Here is a 15862-nt window from a genome sequence, read left to right on the forward strand (position 1 = left end):
GCTACAGGGGAACAAGGAGCAGCTCAGTAGGAACCCATGTCTATTTTAATGACAGCCTTCTGCACTGGAGTCACCACAGAGCAGGGCATCACCCTGGACGGGACTTTCCTACCTGCTCCAGCTGTTTGATGGTGTTTTCTTGCTGGTTCTGGATTTTCTCTTGCTCAAGGGCACTGGATTCCAGCTTCCAGAGCCTCTCCTTTAAGCTGGCGATGCAATTTTCCCCCAGAGAGGGGGACCCCAGCAGTTCCTGCTTATGGGCCTGCAGCATCTCCACCTCCCGCTTCAGCTGCAGGGTTTCTTGCTCCTTTTGCTACAGAGATAAAGGGGGGCAGAGATCCGGAGTCACGTGACCACCCTCCCCTGGGGACACCTCTACAGCCTGCAGGTAGGCGCTGTCCACTTTCAGTGCATGCCATCCACCTGGCCCTGCAGCCCCTCACCGTGGCCCCTGTGGGATACCAAGGTCCTCTCTCCAGAAAAGCTCAGACAGGCAAGGGTGGGGGTGTGTGTGGGAGAGCAGCACCGCTGCCCTAGAGCAAGACCTTAAAGCACAAACAAGAAATGTTGTTCCCCCATGTAAGCTGTGTACGTGCCAAGGCTGGGCCTGAAATGTTGCAGCAGGGAGGCAAAGTGGCCAGAAATGACTCTTCAAGGTTAGAAAGTCAGCTCAAGAGTCAAAGAACTCTGGGCTGGGTCATGAAGGAGCCACACGCCTGGCTAAGGGATTTAAAGGTTCTTCTGGGGTAAGAGGGAGCCACAGCAGGCTGAGGAGCAGATGAGTGAGGGGCCTGTGTCAAATTTTAATAAAATCCCTCCACACTGGAGCCCGCAGGGGACAGGGCACTGCCCCGAGGTGGGTCTACAGCTAACTCATTCCGTGCCGAACCTCTTGCCCTTCCAGGGGACCACCTCAAAACTCATGCAGGAGACTGAAGCAAGATCATGAGTGACATGGAGGGAGACAGGTCTGATTATCCATCACCCACCACCCACAGTTAGCTTTATTAAGGCACACTAGGCTCTGTGAGTCCAGCCAGCTGGACACCCACACCAAGTTCTCTCCCATCTCCCTTTGCAGCAAGTGTGCGGGGGTGGGGGGGTCCTGAGACCCAGCAACCAAAGGCCCGGCGGCCCTGCGCACGCGCCCCTCACCTCCAGGCACTGTTGCAGCCTGCCCAGCTCGCACCGCACACTGGTGTTCTCCTGGGTCACTTTCTCGCGGAGGCCCTTCTCAAACACGGACTCGCCCAGGACCTGGGCCAGCTGCGTGTCAAACCTGTCCAAGCAGAACACATGTCATGGCCATGAGGTGGGCGCACCTGGGCCGGGGGTCGGGGCTGGAGAGGGGCAGTTAGCTTGCCAAGAACCGCTAGAGAGAGAGAGAGAATTCGATGATGGAGGGTGTGCTCAGCGCTTGTGCATAAGATTGTGGACACGGGGTAGAATCCTGAGCACCAGAGAGCAGCTCCGCAGGCTCAGAGAGAGTTTCCACAAACTACTGGATACTTATTTAAAATGTGGATATAAACAAAATAAAACTATACACAAGTAGAGAATAACAGCACAAAACATATAGATATATAAAACAAGTTCATCTATCAGGTTTGCCAATACATGTCAGGGACTTTTAACTCTACGAGGCCCAGGTTTGGCATCTAATGTTCATTGATTAGTGAATGAATGCATTTATCAGCACAAACAAAGGACATCCAACGTTTCATGTTTTCCAGAATATTGTTGGGCGTATGCACTCATAAGCCATATTGGGAATGGTTATTACTGAGAAATGCTGGACAGTTACACATTTGATTTTGTCTTCATTCATTTTCTAAGCAGAAAACATCAAGACTAGACAGTCCTATTGGGGCCATGTGGGGAATGAGGAAATGCCTGGCTTGAGGCCCACCTGCACCTCCATGTTGGTGACCACGAAGTGAGAAGCCCTCCCTGGATGTGACATCATTCCAAGCAACTCTCTCAGCCTCCTACCCCTATCACAGGGAAGGAAACCAGCAGAAGGCTCTGCCACACCTCAGTAAGATGTGACGCTGGTCAACTGCCCTCGGCCCACACAGAAAGGCCACCTGCTCCAGGGAACTTGGTGTGGCCAGAATGGCTGAACTGGGGGTGGGGTTTGGCCTTGGTGAGAAGAAGGGCTCCCATCCAATGCCCCTTAACACTAGATGGTCATTCAAAGCCTCAAGACTCCTGAGAAAGCAGGCTATAGGTCATATGGGGGAGCCCCACTATTGGAAGGGCCCAGGAGCTTTCCGATTGGCTGTCGGCGACATCATTCAAGGGCACTATTGGCTGCCTCTGAACAGGAACACTGTGATGATGATAATGGTCCAGCAGTTGCAGAATGCCAGGCTCTGAGCTGGGGTCCATGGAGTCCTTATAACAATCCAGCAAGTTATAAACATTTTATAGAGGAGAAAACTGAAGTTCAGAGAGGTGAAGTGATTCAGCCAAATTTATGAAGTGAGTTGGAGCTAGCTTCTCTGCTGGCTTAGCTAGTCCCCATTCACCTGCTCATGCCCTGGGACAGGAAGGGAAAGACAGTGGGGGCCAGCCAGCACTGATGTCTTAGAGGAGTCTTTAATGGGCACCTGATGCTAAAGAATGGCTCCTACAGACCCTGACTTTCGGACACACTGAACAATCAACTGCCTGAGGACAGATGGACTCACTCACACCCTTCACCCCACTAGCAGTGGGCCTGGGGTCCAGCCTCTCATCACTCCAGCACTGAGAGTTCCATCACCCTTGGAACTGAGCTTTGTGTAACCATGGCAGTAAGACGCCAATCCCAAATGGAACCACTCTGAACTTAGAAGCCATGGTAAGGGCAGAAAATTCTATCAGCGTGGAGATGTCACTCCATCCAGAGCCCAGCAAACTGAGGAGGCGGCTGCATCTACAACCTGATTAAACTGAAAGAGGTATGAGGAAGTACCACTAACTTCTAATCTCTCCCTCACTGTAGGCATTCTGCCGGCATTTCCGCCTTCAGAAAGAGACTTCTACTGCCCTCACAGGCTCCCTGCTAAAATTCCAGTCAGCCTAGAAGCATAATGGCCGCTATTTGTAATTAGCATTAAAACAAAGTGACTTCTGCCAAGAGATGTTAGTGGAGTGGAGGGCATCGCAGGACACGGGAGTCTCGGAAGAAGAGATTTAAGGGTGAGGAAGTGGGGAGGCTCTTCAGAGACTGGAAAGAGGGATTCTGCCTGAGGAAGTCCATCAGGGAAAGACCAGAGATGGAATTTTCTGGCTGCATAAAGTCCAAGGGCAGAATGCCCCCAATCTGCCACTGACCCATCAGAAAGCTGAAACCCTGCATAAGGACCCTCAGAACAGGAGAGGAACCCATAGATAAGGACCAGGACTGTCACAGCTGGCAGAAACCTGAGGGATGATGGGGCCCGCCTCTCAATTTCCAGGTGGGGTCAGTCTGAGCCATTCTTCAGCAGCAGGCAGCCTGCTTAAGGCCCAGGACTGACCTGAAACATCAGCCACTGTCTGGACCAGAGAGGTGGTCCCATTTGACAAGGTCACACAGGAAATGACCAAGGTGGGACAGAGCCATCTTCCCCACTACCAGAGCATCCACCAGGGGGTAGAAAAGGAACTAGAGTCAGATCTCAATAAGAAGAGAATAAACTTCTTTCATTTTGGGGGGCAGGCTAATAACCCCCCAAAGAACTTTTTCCAAATGAAGAAGTCAGCTCAGGAAAGCTCAAAGATAAATGAGAGAAATAATTTAATGCAGACCAAGTTCAAAATCTGTGCCACTCCCATGGAAATATAATTTAGCTTGCTATGTCTCAGAAAAGAGGCCCCCTCAGCAAAACCACATCCTGACACGCATAGTCAGGCTTTCCTGTGTATTTATCCTGGACCTTCTTAAAGAGGCTGTGTTTCATCTATTTGCCTCCTAGGAAGTTTCCATTAGGGCTTATTTGGCTCACCTGGCATACCTTTACCCTCACCCAGTGAGCTGAAGAACTTGACCCAGCCAAAGAGTCCAGGGACGAAACCATCACAGGAGGTAAGGTTGCACAAGGAAGCCTGTGAGTGTGAACCTGGGCTCGGGTCAAGGCGCCACCACTGGGGAAACTGTCCAGAAGGCAAGCACAGGAGCCAGTGTGCACAGTCAAGACCAGCATGTTTTCGTGCACAAAGTCCAGTTCCTGCCAGAATTGCTCACATGGTCTGTGGGTCTAAACCCTAAGTGAAAAGGGCAGTGACTCAATTTTTTGGCCTCATTTTTGACAATGGGGACAGGAACCAGAATTGAATCCTGTTGAATATACCAACTGTATCATCTCATCTTCACCACAAGGGGGCACTCCACCTAAGGGTGAGAACCAGGCTGAGACGGGTGGAATGACTTATCCAAGGTCACAAAACTGGAAAGAGGCACAGCTGGGACTTGGACCAGCACTTCCGCTCCTACCCACCACGCGAGGCGCTCTCTGCCCTCCATAAGAAACTTTTCGTAACAAACTTTTCACTTGCAAAACGGGGATGCTGGGGCCCAGAGAGGCCACGAAAGTTCCCCAAGGTCACATGGTCAGTTGGTGGTAGAGCTGAGACTGGGTAACAGAAAATAATTATTTCTCGCTGCATCCTTGGGGGACCCATACAGGAATAAGATGTGAGGGGAGAGGGAGGAAAACTGGGGCACAACAAGGAGATTAAGCTCCATGGGTGGAGAGCCCTGACAGAAGCAGAGGGGCTTAGGAAGAGAATCTGCAGACCCCAGTGGACCCCAGCACCAAGGCAGCCCATCTGGGCACCCAGGCGACGATGTGGAACACGACTCACTTCTTCTGCTTCTTCTCAAGCTCGTGGTTCCGGCTTTGCTGGCTCTCCAGCAGGAAGCGGGTGTCCTCCAGGTCACAGGTCAGATGGCGGCACTTCCTCTTCAGCTGGTGGGCCATCTTCTTGGCCCCCTCGTAAGCAGTCTGCAGCTCCCCGAGCTGTGGGAGGAACAGAATGAGTCACCCTGCTCTGCTGGTGCTGAACAGGCCTCCTACTCTTTATTTCAAACCACTGCCATTCCCAGTGTGAGTATAATGGAAAGAGAGTGGCCACTGGGGCTGGGGAGACCCTGTCTGGACCACTTTCTGTGTGTGTCACCTTGGGGCAGCAACTTCTCTGAGCTTCAGTTTGCTCAGGGATAAAATGGGGGGGGTGTCTATCATTCCCTTAGGGGTATCAATTTTCCTTAGTGATCCTCCTGCCAACGTGCCCATAGATGCTCTACACACCCTGCCTCAACTCGACAGCCCCAAGTACCATGTGTAATTAACATCCCCATCAGCAGGCAGAACCTGGGGAGACGTGTGATGATTGGCCATGAAGCAGCCAGAATGGCACATGGAGAACATCTGACTGGAAACCAAGAGACAGGCGCTAAAGGTCAGGGCAGTCTGTGGCCCTCTGGATGGGCTGACTTACATAGGAACACACACACTGTAAACAAACACAAAAGCAAAGACTCTTGCGTCTTCCTCCAGAAAACACCCTCCCAAACGTCCTAGTTTAGATCTGGGAGAGAGGGCAACTCAGCACACTCGCTTTGAAGAAATGGCCTCATTAAAGAATCGCTTTAAATAAGCAAAATGCTGAGTTAATGAAGCCTGTAATTCTAAATTCAGTATTTGAAGGCAAATGGGATGTTTTCTTATATTCTGCTGCTCAGAAAAGGTTGCAGTTTCATTAGTTTTTAATGTAGCATGAATATCCCCTCTTCCTTGGGGAGACTGACCTGACGTTATAATTTGTTATTAAAGAACTGGGCTGTTTGCGGGCGGTTGTCCCTCCCTGGTTATCTGCAACTGAAGATGACTCCTGAGGACCACAAAAGGTCCATCTTGGAAGTGACCACTAAAACCATCACCACCCAGCCTCACTTTCATTGTTCATAAAATCTCGTGGGATCTCCTCGTGGCCCACCTCTACAAGCTCATTACATGATACTTTTCCCTCACAGTGAAGCAATACATATACAGTAGTGGGATAGGCAAATAAGACCTCAGCTCTTACTGTGCTTACCTCTTATGTGGGAAGACCAAGAAATAAGCAGATGGTTACAATACAGCAGGATGAAGCTTATATTGGGGGAAATAATTCAGGGACACTCAACCCAGTCTGTGTCAGGGGAGACTCTGGAGGAAAGGACACTTAAGCTGAGATCTTAAGGCTAGTTGGAGATACTGAGATAGGGCAGAGAAAGAAAGTGCTCTAGGAAGTGGAAACAGCATTTGCAAAGGCCCAGAGGTGAGAATAAGGCTTTTTGGAAGGAGGAAAACAAACCAGTGCAACGGACAGAATAGAGTCCAGAAATAGACCCACAGAGACACACCAGTTGATGCTTCACAAAGGGGAAGATGCTGTACAATGCAGCAAAGACAGTCTTTTCCAGAAATGGCACTGGACCAACTGGTCATCTCATCCGCAGGCAAAGAAATGAATCTAGACACAGACCTTACACAAAAATTAACTCAGAATGGATCAGAGACCTAAAAGTAAAATGCAAAACTATAAAGCTCCTAGAAGGTGATGTAGAAGAAAACCCTGATGACCTTGGGTTTGGCAATGACTTTTCAGATACAACATCAAGGGCATGACCCTCAGAAGGATGAATTTATAAGCTGGACTTCATTTAAAATTTCTGCTTTGCAAAAAACGATACCATAAAGAATAAAAAGACAAGCCACAGACACGGAGAAAATACTTGCAAAAGACATATCTGAGGAAGAAGTTACCCAAAATATACAAAGAACTTTTAAAACTCAACAATAAGAAAACAAAACAACTCAATTAAAAAATAGGCCAAAGACCTTAACACTTTACCAAAGAAGACTGTAGATGGTGAATGAGAATATGAAATTTGCACGTCACGTGCAAATTAAAACAATGAGACACCACTACACACTTACTAGAATGACTAAAATCTGGAGCACTGACACCACCAAATGCTCACAAGGAAGCAGAGCAACAGGAACTCTCACTCATTGCTAGTGGGAATGCAAAAGGGCACAGCCACTTTGGGGGACAGTTTAGCGGTTTCTTACAAAACTAAACATAGTCTTAACATATGATCCAGTAACCATGCACCTTGGAATTTACACAAAGGTACTGAAGACTCATGCCCATGTTAAAACCTGCACATGGATGTTCCTGTGACTTTATTCACAACTGCCAAAACATGGAAGCAACAAAGAGGTCCTTCGATGGGTGAATGGATAAATGACACATGTGATAGCTCCAGACAGTGGACTATTATTCAGCACTAAAAAGAAACGGGTTATCAAGCCATGAAAAGACGGAGAAACCTTAAATGCATATCACTAAGCGAAAGAAGCCAATCTGAAAAGACTGCATATGGTCTGATTCCAACCATATACTTCTGGAAAAGGCAAAACTATGGAGACAGTAAAAACATCGGTGGTTGCCAGGGGCTGGGGGAGGTGGGATGAACTACTGGAGCACAGAGGATTTTCCAGGGCAGTGAATCTGTTATGAAGGAAACTATAATGATGGGTATATCTCATTACACATTTGCCCAAACCCATAAAATATATAACATCAAGAGTAAACCCTAATGTAAACTATGGTCTCCAATGATGTGTCAATGAGGGTTCATCAATTGTAACCAAATGTCCCACTCTGGGACTCTGATCATGGGGGAGACTATGCATGTGTGGGGGTTGGGGGCAGATGGGAAATCTCTGCACCTTTCTCTCAATTTTGCTGTGAGCCTAAACAACCGAGCTGGGTGGACGCTGCGGCGTGCTGGAGCTGTGGCAGACTGGCTTATGAGAGCTGACGCTGCACATCTCTTCCCAGTTCCACATTCAGTCACATCCAACGCAGCTGGAAACTGACCATGGTGGGAACATTTACACCCCAGAAACTGGAAACTGGAAAACACTACACTTCAGGGTGTTTGTCTGTCTGTTTTCAGAGTGCCAGTTTACCAGCACACCACGGGTTACACTGCAGACTGGTTAGATCGTAGACTAGGGGTAGCTGGAGGCAAAGCAAAATAGTCAAAGAGGTCAAGCTATCACTACATTCATCTAGAAATGCTAGACAAAGTTATAATATATTTTTAATGTCCAGCTGCACTCTCAAGAAAGAAAGGGAAACTGGGAGATGCCATAAACGCAGAGGACACAAAACAGGAACAAGAATGTAGATGCTGACACTATGACAAGAGGATAGGAACAGCAGAAAGATGCAGAAATACCCCTAAGGATACAGGCTGTGTTCAAATGCCCAAGAGAGACAGGAGACAAGGCCTTGGGCCCATGGAAGGTGGGAGCCTGGAATGAAGACCCTTGCACTAAGCCAGGAGCTGCCCCTCAGTGAGAGGGGGCAGGAAAAGCTCCACTCATGGCCCAGAAAGTGGTCAGGATGCTTGTTGCCATCATGGCTCTGGGAGGGGGGAAAGGATTCCCATAAGAAATCAAAACCCTAGGTCTGTGCCTCAGGTGGGTTTAGAGCTCAAACTGACACTTTGCACACGTGGCAAAAGTCTGAAAGGCAGAATTTAGCATAACCTTGGGGGCTGCTGCAGGAAAAAAAAGCACGGAAGTGTTTCTTCTCAAGGAACACATCTGCAACCCTTTAGACACAGGACTCCCCTCACAATCAATAAAAAAGTTTTTTAAATTTTTAAAAGATGATTAACTCACAATAAAAAAAAATAGCTAAATACACAAAAAATCTCACCATGAGAGTCACAAGGGAAAAAAAGGAACACCCACAGTGCAGACGACTTGGGGCTAGTGTGCGGGAGTAGAGGGACCTGTTAAAGATGAGCTCACAATCAAAACCGAGAGAACACACAGGGGAACGATCCCCAGTGAGAGTCAGCATAACCTGTGGTAACAGAACCACCTGAGAGAGACTCTGAAAGAGCCTTTGGCTGCAGCGTGGCAGGTGGGTGAGAGGAGAGGCTGGAGGCAAGGAGACCAGTTAGGAGGCTGCTGCTGGGGTCTAGATGAGAGATGGAGGTGGCAAGTTAGAAGAGAGGCTGTGGGAATGGACACCATTTGACAATTTTAAGAGATATTATAATCACTTTATAGATGAGACATCTGAGGCCCCAAAGGTAAAAGTGATTTCCCCAAGGTCAAAGTGGAAAGGGAACTGGAACTCAGCTATCCTGCACTCACATTCATGTCCTCTGGACTGCAGTGGAGAACACACGCATGCTGAAAAACCACTCCCCCTGTGCAGCAGCGACCTGCGTCTGCAGCATCAGTGGAGGTGGGGACATGTCAAGTGGGGGATGCCCTCTCTCCCTTCCCTGGCTGGGCCAACACCCTGAACGGTGGAGTGCTTTTGTGACCCAGGCTATCCCGTCTCTCACCTTCTGCTCCAGCTCCTTCCGAGACGCCAGCTCTGAGTCCAGCCTCTCCTCCGACTGCTGGAGACGCTTTCTGAGGAACTCGTTCTCCATCTGAGCACAGTCGAAGCGCATCTGCCACTCGTCTGCTGCTCAACAGAGTCAGAGAGGCCAGGATGGAGGCTCGGTGAGTGAGGGTGCTCCCCAATGCACTCTCAGCTCTTAGTGCACAATTTCACCATGTTAATTTGAATTCTTAAGGCTCAACCTTGGACTTTAGATTAGGAAATCCCACCTTAAACCCAATTTACAAACACCACTTCCTTCAGGCAGCTGCCCGACCACCTCCAGCTGTCTAAAGGTACTGACTGCTCACTTTTTAAGCTTGGCTGTTTTGCTTTGTTCAATTTCTCTACAGGTGTGCACATACCTTTCTCCCTCCCCCTCCAAGGAAATTCCACTATTTTTGAGGGCAGGGGAGCTGTTTTAGTCATTTGTGGATCCTCAACACCCTCTAGAAGGGTTCCCAACCTGCATAAGTTTCTCCATACGTGGTAATACAAGTTCTCCAATTAGAGTCACCCTAGTGGCCAACCACACTGGGTGACAGAGTATGTGATCAGTGACTGTTGGCTGAACTGATGAACAAATAAATCAATGAGCAATAATTAAAGTGTCTATTAAGTGGAGAGCAATAGAGATGTTGGTCACAAGATATCTCTATGTGATAATGGAACAATCCCTTGATTTGGTAAAAATCTAAAAAAAAATTTGCTGATGTGATTAAAAAACTGGCTGAAAACAGAATAGGACAGACTAGGCTTTGATAGTTTTTGACTATTTGAATATCAGAATAATGTCCTTTAAGGTACTGGAGCTGTGGAAAACACTGCACAAATGGACAGTTTAAGGCACAGACCATCCATCTCTCCATCCACCTGTCCGACCATCCATCCACCATCCCTTGTTTCATCTGCCTTCCATCCACTCACTCACTGAGTATACTGCTCTATACCAGGCACAAAGGAAAATGAGTAAGAAATGATTCCGTCTTCCAGAAGTACCTAGTGGTGGAGACAAACATGTAAAAGACAGCTGCAACCTAGCACGATCAGGACTCTCATAAAGGAAGCTTAATGTAACCCAGAAGAGGACTCGAACTCTGAAAAGCAGCAAACTCTTGTTTTGTTCACGACTGTGTCTGCAGGACTTACTACAATGCCTAGCGAGTCATAAATGCCCCATAACTTTCACTGGACAGACGGATGGATGGATGTGAGGGTGCACAGATAGGTGGGTACATGGATGGATGGATAAATGGATGGATGGTAGGACTGAGGTCTTGTAGGAGGTCACCCCAATACGGATGCTCACATAACGAACCCAAACAGAAGGATGATTTAACTGTAAGAACTCAGAGCTTGTTCAAGTTTCCATCAAGGTGAATAATATTATGGTAGGAAAAGAATTCTCTCTCCCCTCTGGGAAAAAAATCTCAAGTAGCAAAGAGCGTAGCCTCAAAAGCAAGAAGCAGCAGAAAGTATTTCTGTGGCTTCCCATGTACCTCATGCTGTACTAGGCTACAGAGCGAGGGGTATGAGTGGGCCACTCGAACACATGAGGACGCTGTCCTCCATTCTTCGAGGTTGACTCCCGCCTCCAACCTCCCTCTCCGTGGGCACCATCCCTAATCAGTCCGTATAAGGAGCCCTTCATTACACACTCGCATCTCTCCTGGGTTTGTCTGACTTCCGCATTTGTACTGCAAGCTTCTTGAGAGCAGGGCCCAACTAAAATTCTCCTGTGACCTCCCATCCCCAGAGTCCAGCTCACTGCTGGATGCAGACCGTAAAAGGCTCTTTACATACTTAATCATGCTGAGTGGAAAAAACATAGACATTTTTCATGATTTATCCTCCAGCTTGATTATCAGAGGAGGCTGTGATGGCACTGCAGTGGTATGATTACAGTGTTTTATTGCTTCTTTCAACTTTCCTGTATTTTAGAAATTCTCTATAATGAGTATGTATTCCTTTCATAATGAAAAACAAAGTATTTGTGGATTGGCTTCCTGGAATAGGCACCCCGAGCAGGAAGGCTGGAGAACACCGTGACTAATGTGCTCATGAGCTACTAAGCACATCTCCCCCTCATTCGACTCCTGGATCCTTCCTCGGGAGAAAACTGGACAGGGAGTGCCATTCAGACATGAATCACAGTCAGGACGGAGCCGGGCTGAGGTTCTCCAGGGGAAACTGCGCTGGTTTTGCGCACACACATTCCCCGCTCCTTGCAGGGACCCCACCCTGTTGGGTCTCCTACATCTGAGAATCTCAGACTCCTCTGGGTTAACGTCCCTGGTAGATGCCTACCCTGGGGGCAGCCAGGGTGAGAGGGTAACAAGAGTGGAGGAGACAGCAAACGTGCCCCGCCTCTTTCCCGTCTCCTCCTGACCTCCGTTCCTCTCAGTGAACCTGAGGTTTCTAGGACATGAGTTCTCTGGGGGCGCTGACGGGCTGATGTCAGCGTTTTATAAAAGCTGACAGACACACTGGGAACCCTCCTCGGCTGACTTATTTGGATTGGGGAGCGGAGTTGACAGAGATGTCATCCTGCCCATCCAGCCATGAGACAGGAGTCTCTAGGCAGTGTCTAAGGCGGGCACCACCAGGAATTCCTGGCTCCTCTGAGTACATCTCTCATTGGGCAGTTCAGGGGTCCTCTCCCCTTCTCTCCATCCATTCAAAAACTGCTAAGTGCCTGGCATCATTGTGAAATGGGGACAGGAGTAGTCCTGCTCCACAGGTGATGAGCAGGAATAATGATCCCACTATTAGTAATGTTAGAAATAATGAAAAAGTACCTAACAGTCAGCATTCTGTACCACGCACGAGGCTGAACTCTTCCCACTAATCACCTATGGCTATAGCCATTAAAAAGATGAGAAAACTAAGGTAAAATCATGTCTTTGCCCAAAGCCACCCATCTAACAAGCGATGGAGTCTAGACTCAAATCTGGAAATGGGATTTTGTAGATTTCACTTGTTAACCACTGAACTGCCTTCCTCAAAATTTATACTAAAAATATAAATGAAGGGTGCCTTGCCCACTCATAGCACCAATATTTTTTAAAATCTTTTTTGGCATTATTAATAAATAGCACCTGTCACACTGATAATTTATTTGGGACACTGCTGGATTATCCGTTCATTGTCTGCTTGTCCCACTAGACTGTCAGTTCCAAGAAGGCAAGGACTGATCCTGTTCTCTGCCAACATCTCAGTCCCTCATGCAGTGCTGCGTGCTGATGATGATAAGCACTCCATGTATAAGAATGAATGAATGAATGAATGAAAGGAAGGAAGGACGGGAGAAAAGGATGGCTTTTTCCACCAGTGTCTAATCCCACAGGTCCCCTCAGCTCACCTCCTCCAGTGCGACTCCTTTCCAAATCATTCAACTGAATTTTCTGCTGGGCTTCTTCCAAACGCTTCTCCACTTCTCTCAAGCTCTTCTGGACTTGCTCATGCTTGCTCTGGAAGAGAGGCTTCAAAGTTTCAAACCGGAGCAAGACAGAGGCCTGGGCTGGCCATATCACCCAGGCTGCCTCCAAACCAGGGCCATCCACCTACCCCCTGCACAGTCTTCACTCCGGACACCTTCAAGGTCAAGACTTAGGAAGACCCAAATGTCCTCCAGGACTGAGCATGGGAGTCAGCCTGTGCATTCCAGGTGTGAGCAGAGTGGAGCAGGCCCAACACCCCCACCCCACCACCACCAACCACGTACCTTTAGCTCCTGGACCTCCCGGGAGGCCCGCAGCCACTCTGCCCGCTCACTTTCCAGCACCTGGCAGGCCATGTCCCCTTTGAAGCGCTCATCGGCCAGCTCTGTGGTTAACTCAGCAATCTGGGATGAGGAAGGTTCAAGCAGGGTTACTCGTTGGGGCTGCCACCCCTTCTCCCCTCACATGCTCCACAGGACCACCCTGGGACCAATCACTGGTTCTCACAACAAGGCAACCCTTCCGTGTAAGGAAGGGGTTCAGAGCATGGACATCAGAATTTTACTGGTCTCGCTGTGTTAGAATTCCGGGTCCAACACTCGCTAGCTGTGTGACTCTGAACCACATAGGATGCCTCTGTGATGCTCTGAAGCTTACATGGGTGGGGGATAACTGATAGAACTGCTTTAAGACTGAAGTGAGATAACCCACTTAGCACGGTGCTTAGCAAGTAGTAAGCACTCAATTTAAAAATAGTTATTCTAGGGGGTGGGTGTAGTTCAGTGGTAGAGCCCATGCTTAGCATGCATGAGGTCCTGGGTTCAATCCCCAGTACCTCCATTTAAAAAAAAATAGTCATTCTAGTAGAAACTCTGCTTAGCCATCCTTCAGTGAGCCATCTCACTGGACCAGCCCATAGGCCCCCTCAGTAAGACACACTCACAGACGGACCACCACCCAGGGATGCTCTCAGCCAGGAAACCACTCTGTGGTTCCCCTGGGTCCATCTGCCTCTACCAGTTGATGGCCGTGCACACCCAGCATCGACTGTGTGTGTTCTCAACCAGTTTGTGCCACAATTACCTATTCCATTAGCTGTTCTATAAACGTGTAAAACATGACTGGACAGAGTTCTCATGAAAACTAGGCTGAATGCTTTGGAAGGAATGAATACAGGTAAGTCTCTTCTTAATTCTGTCAAATAGGTGTAGGTGCAAAAACTATAAAGAAAAAACTAGAAGTAAAAATTAAGGCCTCTGCATTCAAATTGCTTTGCCATTTGCTCCACTTTAAAGAAATCAAGACTGGAAATCATACAGTTGTGTGTTAGGGGTGTGGTTTAAAAAAGGAAGTAGATCTTGAGTCAGAAACTCATCCTCAAAAGGCTGTGGTCCTATCTCAGGGAGTTACAGTAAACGTGTTTAAAATTAAAAATAAAAATGTTTATTTTTAAACGAATTTCCACTTGCCTGACTTTTTTTTTCTTCAAAACAACTGACCAACCTCAAGCATTAGATAGGTCAGCACTTCTGTGGTCTGGCTGCTGCAGAATACAGCCTTCCAGGTTTAAGGATATGCCAAAGAAAGTGAGGAGAGAAACGTATGAGTGGACTGTTTATGACCAAGAGGCTCAGAAATGACCTTGCACAGAAGAGTCCTCATGAAACTGAGGCTACCCCTTATGCAAGGCAGTGGCTAAAGTCCAGAGGGAAGAAAAAGGGGAAAAAAATAGAGGCAAGGTACAGGGTTCAAGTTCAGATGTGATAATTAACATGCGGTGTGACCTTGGACGAGGCTCCTCCTCTCTGGGGCTGTGGTCACCCAAGCTGTAAAATGCATTGAATTGGGCAATGTCTACTGTTCCCCTGGTGTTCCCATACTAGGCCACGAATCTTGCACATAAAGATGTCCGAATGCCACACCCTCCCATCGACCATCTGTGTGGCACTGAGGGGTGGGGACTGCGGGCTGCTCTCACACGGACACTGGGTGGCCCTTTAAGCATGGATGCAGCTGCCCCTCCGAGCTCATCTCCATCAGTACTATGCTCACAGGCTGTCTCAGAAACCACTCAGCTGCCCCACGAAGAAGGAGGATGCAGATCTACATATTCTGACATAAAAAATCCCCAAGGCGTATTGCCAAGGGGAAAAAGCAAAGTTGCAGAACAGAACATTTGGCATGTTCCCATTTTTGTTTGTACTTGCACAGAAAAAGGCACTCCCAAAGTGTTCATAGGGATTTCTTTTTTTTCCACCTAGAAGGGTGGACTCACAAAGGACTCCAATTTCCCTGTAATGCCATTTCTGTCCTGTTGACTTCCTTAACCGCTTTTGCCATCAGAAAAAAACATAAAACAAAATAAACATTTTTTAAAAATAGTCCAAAAAATAAACTGAGCTGGGGCTGCTTCATCCAGTCCCCGCTCCTCACCTTTTCCCCTCCTGCAGCCCATCTGCTTCCCTCCCATCTAGCTGACCATAGCAGTGACTGCCCAGGCCGAACAGAGATTTCAACAGAAACAGAAAAACCGAGGCTCAAGGGGAGTGTTGGGAAGTCACACAGCAGGTAAACGGGCAGAGCGTGGATGGGACCCCAGATCTGTCAGATACAAGTACTGAAGCCAGTTAAAGAAGGAGAGGCCCTCCCCACGTACTCCTGGCTGCCTTTGCGGGGCGGCTTTCTTGCTATTCCTTGCACTGTTGTCTTTAGAGTATTCATTGCAATGACCTTGGATGGTTATTATAAAATTCCAGGATCCTCACATCCCCCAAACCATAATCTCTGAGGTGGGATGCAGGAATCTGAATTTCAACACACTCCAAGGCGATTTGTCTGCACGACAGAGTTTAAGAACTACGACCACAGAGACAGGATTGTCTCCTAATTTTGGCCTTGCTTGGCTTTAGGTGGGTTAGACTTGCCTATAGGCATGCAAAAATATTCAAGCTGGAAAAGTGATCACTTGCAAAGGCCATGGAATACAG

At 48.1% G+C, this 15862-nt stretch overlaps 1 protein-coding gene across 2 annotated transcripts in view; it reads right to left on the minus strand.

Annotated features, from left to right (window-relative positions):
* The window catches only part of MYO18B (myosin XVIIIB), a 198572-nt gene that overhangs the window by 95659 nt on the left and 87051 nt on the right, over positions 1 to 15862 (minus strand). For both annotated transcript variants that reach the window (XM_064481117.1, XM_031442942.2), the window contains exons 23-28: positions 13160 to 13279; positions 12797 to 12905; positions 9395 to 9519; positions 4834 to 4988; positions 1156 to 1279; positions 113 to 313 (exon numbers count right to left, since the gene is read on the minus strand). In XM_064481117.1, the coding sequence (XP_064337187.1) occupies positions 113 to 313; positions 1156 to 1279; positions 4834 to 4988; positions 9395 to 9519; positions 12797 to 12905; positions 13160 to 13279 (834 nt within the window). The remainder of the gene's footprint in view (positions 1 to 112; positions 314 to 1155; positions 1280 to 4833; positions 4989 to 9394; positions 9520 to 12796; positions 12906 to 13159; positions 13280 to 15862) is intronic.

Source organism: Camelus dromedarius, chromosome 31 (genome assembly GCF_036321535.1).
Source record: "Camelus dromedarius isolate mCamDro1 chromosome 31, mCamDro1.pat, whole genome shotgun sequence".
Taxonomy (NCBI): domain Eukaryota; kingdom Metazoa; phylum Chordata; class Mammalia; order Artiodactyla; family Camelidae; genus Camelus; species Camelus dromedarius.